Source organism: Benincasa hispida, chromosome 7 (genome assembly GCF_027475165.1).
Source record: "Benincasa hispida cultivar pf3 chromosome 7, pf3_genome.v1.1, whole genome shotgun sequence".
NCBI classification, from domain to species: domain Eukaryota; kingdom Viridiplantae; phylum Streptophyta; class Magnoliopsida; order Cucurbitales; family Cucurbitaceae; genus Benincasa; species Benincasa hispida.
The window spans coordinates 38,101,690-38,113,735 of NC_143484.1; the positions used below are offsets into that span (position 1 = coordinate 38,101,690).

The 12,046-nt window shown below is 28.9% G+C and overlaps 1 protein-coding gene across 3 annotated transcripts; it reads left to right on the forward strand.

Annotated features, from left to right (window-relative positions):
- Positions 1-4,684: 4,684 nt before the first annotated feature.
- On the forward strand, positions 4,685-8,444 carry LOC120081661 (GATA transcription factor 8-like). 3 transcript variants are annotated; one of them, XM_039036707.2, is made up of 4 exons: positions 4,688-4,884; positions 5,476-5,553; positions 5,893-6,155; positions 7,157-8,444. In XM_039036707.2, exons 3-4 carry the CDS (start codon positions 5,919-5,921, stop codon positions 7,973-7,975), a joined length of 1,056 nt encoding a protein of 351 aa, XP_038892635.1. In that variant the 5' UTR covers positions 4,688-4,884; positions 5,476-5,553; positions 5,893-5,918; the 3' UTR covers positions 7,976-8,444. The 3 variants fall into 3 exon arrangements, with proteins under 3 accessions (XP_038892637.1, XP_038892635.1, XP_038892636.1); XM_039036708.2 differs by having other exon boundaries at positions 4,710-4,884; positions 5,918-6,155; XM_039036709.2 differs by lacking the exon at positions 5,476-5,553 and having other exon boundaries at positions 4,685-4,884.
- Positions 8,445-12,046: the final 3,602 nt, after the last annotated feature.

Sequence of the window (12,046 nt, forward strand, 5' to 3'; positions counted from 1 at the left end):
ATAGTTCTCCTAATAAAAACTAGAGGTATATTTTCTTTTCAAAGACGTTGACTATGTGGTTTCTATTGTTATTTTAAAAGAAATATCTCTTCATATTGATATAGACCCTACAAAAGTATTATGAATCAAAATATTATGATTTATTGCATAGATTTACAAGATAAAAAAGTTGAGAAAATTTTGAAACTTGCTTGTAAATAGTATGATACGTGTATCCTGATGAGAAATGAGAAAATTATCTTGTAGTAATTCTGAAATTAACTAAAATAAATATCTACTAAGTAATTCAAACTAAAAATTAGGGGAAAAAATTTAATACTTCTTAAATAGAATGTTGTCGACATTTGAGAGTGAAAATTTATACTGAAAAAAATATTCATGATTAAAAGAAATTGCTGCTAATTTTTTTTCTTTTAATTTTTTTGGTGACAACTAGAAAACTTAAGTTGAGAGTTGTTTTTTCATAAAACCTAAATTCATTTTTTTATTATTGTCTTTTGTTTTTTTAGAAAACTTAGATTTTTTTTAATACTAAATTCCCTTTTTACTACAATAATATGTGACAACACTATCAAAATTTGATTTTAAAATAAATTATAGATTAAAATGGAGGATTCAAACTCACGCCCTTGTCCATCAAAATGCACCCCACTATCGCTACACCATACTCGATATTCAGTATAAATAATAGTTTATATATATATATATATATTTTGTTAAATATTACTTAAATTTTATATTCAAAATGTAAAATACGATAAGTCGAGGGGGACACGTACCTCTAGCACCTGATAAGTTGTTTATAATGCATTCGGTGACTATATAATGAAGTTTGAAAATATATATTTAAAATGAACTAAAAAAAAACTATGGCTTAAAAGAGAATAGTTTTGACCCTAAAATAAAAAATAACAAATTTGACATTATATCAACATTTAATTAAGTTTTAGATTTTTTTTTTCTTTTTTACGACAAATGGAAATATAAAGATTTGAACCTCTAACTTTAAGAGAGATATTGCCTTATATGGAGAGGCAATTACTTTTACATTTGAAAAATTCCAACATTTTAAAAATTATAATCTGTGGTTATTAACTAAGACATTGTTATCTATTATTTATTACCAACACTTATGAATTGTATAATACAACATAATCTTTTATTTCTAAGTATTTTTTGTACAATTTTTTGTTCAACAAGATAACATGTATCATCGACCAACATATTAAAAGTTCTTCGAATCTTTCACACAACATATCGTTGAACTAAGAAAAATATAGAATTTAGGTGATTCAAACTTCTTAACAAAATATTATTATTATTCTTTACATTGTACAATAATTTATTTTCTTTTGAATTATAAAAATTCTTAAACATACGATAGTTCATGCGGCCATTTGGACGATCATGTCAAAAAATAAATATTTTCATTAGTATGCACAAAGCACGACTTATTTTTGTAAATTTATATTAAAAAAATTACGTATATATGTTTGTAATATAAATTGTGAAATTCTTATAAATAGAAAAATTCCAAAAATATTTATGGATAGTAAAAGGTTCCAAAAGTTTCAATTCACCATTTTTTTTTAGTTCACCCACAAATTGAATTTTATTCATCCATCAATCAAGTTAGGGGGAAAAAACTACAATATATCATACCTCTTCTTTTATTTTATTTTTTTTTAACACCTAAATGTATACACAAAATTTTAAATACCTTTAAAAACTCAATTCACTAAAACATAAAAATTTAGAAATAAGTTAGATTATTACTTCTATTTATTCCAAATTTAATAGTATTACCAATCTTTTAATTGAGATAGATGACTTTCTAGAGTTTTTTTTTTTTTTTTATTTAATTTTTTATAAACACCATTTGGGTCCATATTCGTTTAAGTTTATTCAATTTTAGCTAGTCCCACTTTCAGTTGTTCAAATTTAATCCATGTACTGTTAATAAATCTTAAATTTACTTCCACCATTAATTTAGGGTTGTTTTCAAATAAAGAAAAATGAATCAACTTATTTACAAATATATCAAATATCACTGTTTATTTGTGTTAGAGCGCGAGAGACATCTATCACGATCTATCAACATTTATCAATGTTGACATTTTACTATTGAAAATATTTTCAGTAATTTTACTATTTAAAATAATTATCCATCAATATTTATTGTTGACTTTTTTTAAAAAAATATTTTGTTATATATTTACCTTTTTCATATAAAATTTTAAAAACACTTTCTGGATCACATAATGTATTTTCTTCATGAAAAATATTATTATCATTTAATTAAATTCGATAAAAATTAATTTTAATAAATTAAATTTAAGATTTATTGATAGTACAAAGATTAAAAATAGACAATTGAAAGTAAAGAAACTAAAGTTGAGTAAATTTCAAAGTATGGAGATGGATATAGTACTTTTAACTTCTTTTTTTTTTTCCTGATAGTAACATAATTTAAAATTTAAGGCAATTCTATGTTAAAATTGAATAAAACAGATAATTCTTAATTAGGGTGGTTTCTATAGAATAGTTTGGGCCCTCTTCGTCATAAAATCTCAAAATTTTTCATTAATTTTAGGTAGATATAATTCTAAAATATAATATACATGAAAATAAAAATTATCTTAATTCTACTCAATACTTATCAAGTGATTACTCGTCGTTCATTGTCTAATTTTCGTCAGATATATAATGTAAATCTAAAGTAATATAATAATAAGCTACAACAATGATTGGAAAATTGGTCATAATTAAATCAATTGAATTTTTTTAGAATATAAAGAAATCTTAACTTAAAGGGTACTATAGGTAATGTGATGTACGAACCATTAAAAAACATGTCACATGATTGTAAATTAATTTAAAATAAGAAAGAAAAGAAAAACATTAAAATAACTATGCACCGACATATCTCATTTTTCCTACTTAAAATGTCAAAATCGGTGTGTAGATATCTATTAGTAACTATCAATGTTTATCACTGACAGATAGTGACATTTTACTATATTTACAAATAAATTGACTCATTTTACTATTTACATGTTTCTATTTCATAAAAATTATTTTTCATAGTTTGCAACTATCTCTCTCCTCCATTTTTAGAGCGTGCTTGAGATAGACTTTTCACTTTGAGTTTGGTCTAATCTCAATTTATGTTTTTTTTCGTAGATTTGTCAATTTTGTGATTTGTTAGGTGAGTATATATAAATTTCAATCGTATTTTTAGAGTTTCAAATTTTAAGAATAATAAGAAATCAAATTAAAATTATTATTGAAAATCTCACATTGAAGAGATGAAGAGGTCTCACAATAAAATAAATTGATTACTTCTCCCACTATATTGCCTATTGATTTTTAGATAGAACCTATGAATACCTAATAAGTATCTAAGTTTACAAAGTTTAGTCGAGTATTCAAACAAAAGAAGACACCACTTTGAAAGGGAATGTTAAAGATCTCACATTGAAAATATAAAAGACTTCAAAGTTTTTTAAAAGATATACGAGCTACTCTTCTTACCGAAGTTACGATTAATAAATATGTTAATGGTAAATCTACCAACTTTAAAAACTTAAAAGAAAAGAGATAGTGTAAAGTTGAAATGTGAGGTGTACTTTACCTTTTCTAAATTTCAAACTTTTTAAACATGTTCTGAATACAAGCTTCCTAAACTCTGAGTTTCCAAAACCCTAAAGCATGAATCTCAGTCTTAACATTCTTTAAGTTGAAAGTGTTTGTGAATCTATGCTTGAGGTCCCTTATTTTCTCCCAGTGAAAACTCAATGAGAAAAAAGAATAATATAACTTTTTTTCCCTTGAGGAAATAAAATATTTTTTAAGTTCAACTCGGGAGTTTATAACATTAACAAATCTTAACATCAAAGACCTGACCTCGTTTGATAATCGTTTTAGTTTTGAAATTTAAGTCTATAATACTACTTTTATCAATAATACTTTTCTTTGTTTATCATTTTTTTTAAAAAAATATATTTTTAAAACTCAAGACAAATGTTAGACACTTGTTTTTGTTTTTGAATGTTGTCAAAGAATTTAAATAACACTTCGTTAAGAAAAATGAAAATCATTGCAGAGAAACAAATGAATAAGCAAAGTAACCTAAGGCACATTTTTTTTTTTTAAGTTAGAATCTGATTTCTCATTTGAATAAAGAAGTTGAACCTATAAAATGAGTAGAAAATTCAAGAACCAACTTTTATAAAATCAATAAGTATTTCAGTAATTTAGGTGTGCTCAAATCAACAACAAAGCTTCCATCTTTGTCAATTTAAGAGAAGACGAAAAAGAACCCTACATGTTAAACTACGACAAATACAATGAAAAAAGGTAGTAAACTCGTTTATATCTAAACGACGATGTCTAACATTCGTAAATTCAAAATGTCACCAAAATGAACTTAAATAAACGGTCATTAAAATAACTTTTCTTCTTAAAAGTTTGAAGGTTCAATTCTTCAACCGGATGGGCAAAAAACAAAAAGGGTAATTAGTTAGAGGGAGAGAGCGGTGGAGGGATGAAATGGAGTGGGACCGTTTTGAGAGTAATTAGAGGAGAGAGAAAGTGAAGACTTCAACATCAAGACAGAGAAGAGGGAAGAGAGGGTAAAGGGTAAAATGGGAAAAAGGACAGCTAGCAATGAAGGAGTAGCCTCACCTACCATTACACACAACCACACCACACCACATCCATTTTCCTTTTCCTTTTTAGCTTCTCTTTTTCTCTTCCCCTTCTTCTCTCTTTCTTTCATCCTTATACGTAAAAACTCAAACCCAACTCCATTTTTCTTCTCTCTCTCTCTCTCTCTGCAACTCTCTAATGGACTCCATTTTTACCTCTTAGTTCAGTTTTCAGGTGGGTTTTCCTTTTATTTTAATGGGTTTTTCTTTTTTTCTTCATTCTTCTCAGAATTGGGTTCAAAATTTGACCTTTTCGGTCTGGTTTTATGGCTGTTTGTTTCAAAGTTTGGTCAATTTTTAGTGTTGGGGTTAGACATTACTTATTGTGAGAAAAATTGGGGTTTTTGGACAATGAAAATTTTCTTCTTCTTTCTTTTTTGAGGGTTTATGGAGGAAAAATTTAATGAAAAATGGGCGTTTTGAGATTGCTTGGAATGTCGAGGAAAATCAGAAGAATGGCAGTTTGAATCGAAATTTGAGGGTTTTAAATTTTTGTTTTTCCTGAGTCTATTGGAATACAACTTACAAAACCCCAATTTTCAACCGATAAAAGTAATTACAGTAACCCCAATTTCGTTTTTTTTTTTTTTGGAATTAAACAGACAAAAAATAAAAACAATCTTAGTTACTTTCTACTGCATTTTCTTCAGAAACTGAAAAAAAAAAAAAAAAATTAAAAATAATAAAAAAACAACAATTCTCATTATTTCTAACGCCATTATAAATTGAAACCGAGCTCACTTCTCCAACCCCTTTTCTTTTGCAGGTTCTGAAGGCTTAAAATTATCCCCATTTTTCCTTCTCAATTTTGCTTTACCAAATTCAAACTCTCAAACATAAAAAGGTTTGTTCTTTCTTATCTTTCACACAAAATTAATTGTGTTTATTTATTTATTTTTTTTTAAGGAAAAACACATTTCAATTTTCATCTCTGCTTTGGAGAGGAGGAAAAATAGAAAAAAAAGAACCGAATTGTTTTTCCCTAAGATTGGAGTGGAATAGCCAAAAAGGTAATGGAATTATAACGTACAGAATTTTTGCTAACATACGCCACGCGGTTTTATTTAATATTTTTCAGACTTACCAAACTTAATAAACACACCCCCTCAATCCATCTTCTTCTATTTTTCTTTTTATCGTCTTCATTACCTTATTTTATTTATTTATTTATTTGGTTCTGAAGGTTAAGCAAAAAAGAAATTTGACAGAATGATCGGAAATAACTTCGTCGATGAGATAGATTGCGGTAGTTTCTTCGACCAAATCGACGACCTTCTCGATTTTCCGGTGGAGGATGTCGACGCCGGCTTGCCTCCGGCAAAGGGCGGTGACTCGGCCAACTCATTTCCAACCATTTGGCCAACTCACTCCGAGTCACTACACGGTTCCGACTCGGTCTTCTCCTCCAATAGTAACTCCGATTTGTCGGCCGAGCTCTCTGTTCCGGTTAGTATTACTACACTTTCGTTCACCCGCGGGTGTTTCTATCATTCCTCTTCTGAACCGACCGCCGACAGGACCGGCCCGGTCGAATATAAATCCAGTAGCTTATTATTATTATTATTATTATTTTTATTTTAAAGAAAATTGAGATTCCTTTTTTTTTTTTTGGTAACATTGTTTTAATCCGAGGTTAATTGGAATAATTGCAACATATTTTCCCAAAGAGAATTTTCAACATTTCAAATTTCAAATTAAATTGACCAGGGGCGTAGATTCTAAAGACATTGGGTTTAATTTTCGTGGATTTTGACAAATATTATTTTTTGGATTGAAATGAATTTAAGATGATGTCGTCATAGGATATAATTAGTGTAAGAAATCGACAAGATTATGTCTTAATTGATTAGGTTGTCCACCTGGCAGGCCACGTGGGGGCCAGTTAATGGAGGTGCTTTGTCATTTTACCCTTGATTGTAGGCGCCAAACACACATGGAAATTCATTTAAAATAAGACTTCTTTTTTTCTATTCGTTCAAAATTTAAAATCACCTTTCAGTAAAAGGGTACTTTAGTCATTTCATTCGAGTCCTTCTTGGGATCTGTTTCATTATAATATGAGGAATGATAGTTAAGTCCCTGCAGAGTATTTTTTTTTTAAACATAATATTCACAATTTCGACCTATTCACATACTAGAATAATATTTATCTTAAAAACTATTATCATTTTGACATGCACATGACTATTGACAAGTGGCACATGTTTTGTTTCTCTAATTGGATTTTGTTATGTTTGTAAATTCAAATGTAAAATGTCCATTATACAATATGACTTCCTTACCATTTAACGACCAATGAAACCATTTCTTTTTTAATCATAAAGTTTTTGCATCACATTCAATATAAATTTATCAAATTATAAGAATTAAAATTAAACTATTTCAAACTATAGGGACGAAATAATTAAATGTAAGACTTTGTCTTATATTATTTGATTTAATTGCAGTATGAGGACATCGTTCAACTGGAATGGCTTTCAAACTTTGTTGAGGATTCATTCTGTGGTGGAAGCCTTACAATGAACAAAGAAGAGAGGAAGGATTTAACTCATAACCAATTCCAAACCTCAAGCCCAGTTTCTGTTCTTGAAAGCAGCAGTTCTTGCTCTAGTGACAAGAGCCTCCAGCCCCGCAGCCCTGAACCGACGGTGGCCACTCCAGGTCACCAGCGTGGCCGTGCACGTAGCAAACGCCCTCGCCCTGCAACCTTCAGTCCCCGGCCCCCAATTCAGCTCATTTCCCCTGCCTCCTCCGTCTCCGAAACAAACACCCCTGATCAGGCATTGCAGCTTGTTCCAAAGGCGGCCCCCTCAGACACCGAGAACTTTGCCGAGTCCCGTCCTTTGATCAAAATACCAAAACACGGCGCTGCCTCGGGAATGCAGAAGATCAAGAACAAGAAAATCAAGTTGTCTTTTTCACTCGCCACCCCATCGGAGGCCGGGAACCAAAACTCACCATCCACACAATCAGTAAGAAAATGTATGCATTGTGAGATAACCAAAACTCCTCAATGGAGAGCGGGACCAATGGGGCCAAAAACTCTTTGCAATGCCTGCGGTGTTCGGTATAAGTCCGGTAGACTTTTCCCCGAGTACCGACCAGCAGCGAGTCCAACATTCATCCCATCGTTGCACTCGAATTCCCACAAGAAGGTGCTCGAAATGAGAAACAAGATCGACGAGAATACAGCTGCAATCACCATAAGCGTGCAACCGGAGCTGATTCCAAACACAAACAGCGCAATTTCAATGGATTACATATGAAGAAGTAAGAAGGTCGATGTCGAGAACCAAATCCCAGGGGAGGGATTGGATGTCATGAAAGATCAGAGGGTCAGAGGGTCCATTTGTGTGTGGTTGTTTATGTTTAGTATGAAATAGTTTTTCTTTCTTTTTAGGTGGTTGTCTTTCTTTGTACAGAGATGGATGTGGGGGCAACTTGGGAAAACTTAGGAACCTTTTCATTAGATGACAAAGTAAGTAGCAGAAGAAGAGAAAACTAAGAACTGATTATGGACTTCGAGACATCAAAACTTTTAAGCTTAGATTTCAGTTTTAGTGTTGTTTAGGTGCTCATTGTCTGTTGTCTTATGTTGTCTCTCTTCTTCTTTCTTTTGCAATTCTTTTTTTTTTTTTTCCCTTTTTAATTTCTTGGTAATTCTTTTTGCAGTTCATTTGTAGTCGAAATTCTGAGCTTTTAAGTAATGAAATTTCAGGTTATTTTGCTTCTTGATTCCTCATCCAAAGAAAAATCCATACAAGTTCGTTTGGTCATTGAACTCTTTGCCATTTTGAATTTGTGTCGAATAAATATTGAACTTTTAAAAAGTGTCTAAAACTCATAAATACGAGAGACCCATCAAAGAATTCAAATTCTGGATCTCTGGGGAAATAAAAGCTATTTTGAATTCAAATTTGGTGGAAGGATAATTTTTCTGTTTTTTTTTCCCCAAACAAATAAAAAAAGTTATTGAGAAATAATAATTAAAAAAAAAAAAAAATTTCCTTCAATCTCTCCATAAATTATGGTGGAGGATTGATGAATTTAATTTTGTAAGGTTAGCGTCGGGTTTGAGTTAAGTAATTTGCAATGATATTGAATGAAGGGCTGCTTTAAGCCATTTGGAAACTTGTCTCAATCCGACCAAACTCTACCAAATTCAACACACAATCAATCACTAGTTACTTTTTTAATTTTCCCACTTATATAATAATTTATTCTTTAAATTACAACTTCTACTCCCTTTTAACTTTTAGATTTTTATCTATTTGAATGTCTCTAGTTCCTTAAAAAAAAAAATTGAAACTTGATATATTGATGTTAAGTTAGACTTTATGTTTGATGAAATTTTAAAATTTCAAATTGCTTAAAGCACTCCCTATTTTCAATAATGATTGATTTTGTATCTTTCTTAAGTATAATGGTTGAATTATTAACCAAATTCTAAAAATAAGTTTTTAAAAGCTATTTTTTTAATTTCTAAATTTTGGTTTGGTTTTTTAAAATTATTAAAAAGTAGATAACAAAAGAAGAAGTTTAGAAATAGAAATAGTGTTTATAAGCTTCAATTTTTCTAAAAAAATTAAAATGGTTATCAAATGGGCTTCAAATAATTTTCTGCATATTCTATTGATAAAATTTTAGTGAAAATATGCTAAGTTGTCATTCAAAATTAAATTTTTCTTCTTTTCGTTTTAATTAAACAAACAACAAATCTAGTTGTTTAGTATTTGTTTTCAAATCTTAAATTATCAATTGACCTAAAAGCTTATCTCATCTAACACCAAACAAATCTTTTAATCTTGGATGTTTAAACAATATTTTTTTCTCAAAAAAAGAAAAAAAATCCCTATTTTAATGGTTACTTCGTGGGAGCTTGAAAATATTCCAAAAAAAAAAAAAAAAAAAAAATTGAAATATCTTCTTGCATATGAAATTCAAAATTCAAAATTCAAAATTTAGGTAGGAAACCATTTGAATCTAAATTTCCAATTCAAAATTTAAAAGAGGTGTAAAGAATTAAATGAATGATTGATGTTACTTTAATTGAAAGGATGGTGAATTTTTTTATTTTTTTTTAATCACATGAAAAGATGTTTCCTCAAACACAAAAGACAAATTCTAAGATTTGTTGGATTATTACAATTAGAAAAAAGACATTAAAGATTGTTAAAAATGATTAGATTGGTGCCATTAACCTAAAAGTCCAACCTCACCTCATTTTTTAAGCATTAATTTAGCCACTTGAGTGAAAAAATAAACATAGCCATAAGGTGTGGTATCAATTTAAGATTCATGATATGTATATATAAACTATCTTGTTTAATGGAAATAATGTAATCTAATTTTTCATTTACATAATTATAAATTACACATTAGTGTTATAGTTTGCTTATTTTACAAATCAGACCTTTGAAATGGTTTCCAACATTCTTATTATTATTTTTCCAAAAAAAAAAAAAAAAAAACTTATTATTTAATGAGTTCACAATGATGAAAAACTTCAACAAAATTTAAACGATTTTTCAAAATTTTCACAATGATTGATTATAAATTAAGCATAAAAATGTTCGTGATACTTAAAATAAAAATATAGGTTAAATTATATAAAATATCCATGAATTTTAAAATATATTTCAATTACACTTCTAGAATTCGAAAAGTTTCATCTTTACTCTTAGATTTTAAAACTTTCCAAACCGAGTTTTTCTTATTAAAAGTAAAATAAAAATCGACATGACAACTAATATATATAAATTGATACGACAGTTAATATGTAAAAATTGATTATGTAAATAATTTTGATGAAATCTTTAAGATGAAATAAAAGGTAACAATGATCTTAATTAATATTCTATATAATTGTAAATAATAACATAAACACCTTCTAATTTTTATTGTCAACTGCCATATCAATGTCCATCCTTTATTTACAGAAAAATATATCTTTCTTTTGAACCCTTAGAACAAATTTCAAAATTCAATAAAACTTTTCAAAATCTACAAATATAACTTAAAGTCAAAGTAAATATAGCTCAACAATATCAATGTACTAATTCTTTTAAAGTTGGAGATTTAAATTCTTATACCCACTTATTGTACCAAAAAACCGAAATATACCCCAAAAATCAGGGCCCTAGTGTGTGTGAGTAAATATTAGGATAAAACTTATGTTTTCAAAAGGTAGAATTAAAAGGAGGTTTTAATAATTTGAAGAATAATAAACAAGTGGATTTGTAATAATAAGAACTGGTTGTTCATCATTAGAAAATAACATACCATTTTTAAATTCCTATAACATTTTAGGAGTAGTGAGTTGATAAGCAAAGGACATTGGAGAAGGTGTCCAAAAGTCTAGAAGGCTACAATCTTTAGTCACACGCAACACTTGCTGCACTGCACATGCATATCTAAATAATGCACACCCACTGCCCAAACTTCATTATTTCCTTGCCCACCAAACCAATATTCTTTTTCTCTTTTTCTTTTTCTTTTTCTTTCTTTTTTTTTTAGATCTTATTGTTATCAAATTAATGAAGGTTTTTTTTTTAAAAAACTTAAATTACTGTGTTTTGAAAGCTAAACATCCCTCGAGCGTTAAATTCTGGAAGACTGACATAAAGCCTGATTGAATGCTACAGAATCATTTGGATCACGTTTGTCTAATAGGTTTCAAGGTCATCCTTTGATGTGATGGCTATCTGCAACAGTTTGGATAGTGTTCTCTCTATCAATGACAAAACATTCTAATTGAGTCTAAATATTTGGAAGTAGTTAATCTACTCAGTGATGTTTTTGTGGATCTTACTATAGTCTCTCCTTTCATAAATGAGGTTAAGGCCATTGTACAAGTTGGGAGCTATTTCCTTCTCCCATGTAAGTCGATGTCACTACTTCCTAGTGCACACCCTTTGAATAGAACAATGGAAGAGCATGCTTATTGCTAGTTTCTCCTTACGCTAAGTGGTTTGTCGTGTTAGTGTTAGTGTCTCTTGATGTAATTTGCTGTTTAGTTTAGTTGTAGTTTGTTTATTTCCTCAAAATAAAAATAAATAATCGTGTTATGTAATTCCCGGTTTCAAATATGTTAGATCCTGTAAAAAGGGATAAAGAAAAAAAAAATTGAACCTAGAATAACTAAAATCACTTTAATCGTATTCAAAATCATTCCTACAAATGTTTTTAATAATTAAAAGTTAAAATTCAGTTCTGATGGTATAAAAATTGTGTAAAAGTATAAAATTAAACATTAAATTAATTTCGAATGAATGATTAATGCATGTTTAAAAATAATTTTAACTATTTTAAAAGTGACAGTGAGCATGTGTCAAGTA

Coding starts and splice junctions, on each gene's coding strand:
- LOC120081661 (XM_039036709.2), top strand. CDS start 5,919: ATGATCGGAAATAACTTCGTCGATGAGATAGATTGCGGTAGTTTCTTC. Junction 6,156..7,156: donor CGGCCGAGCTCTCTGTTCCG/GTTAGTATTACT, acceptor ATTTAATTGCAG/TATGAGGACATCGTTCAACT.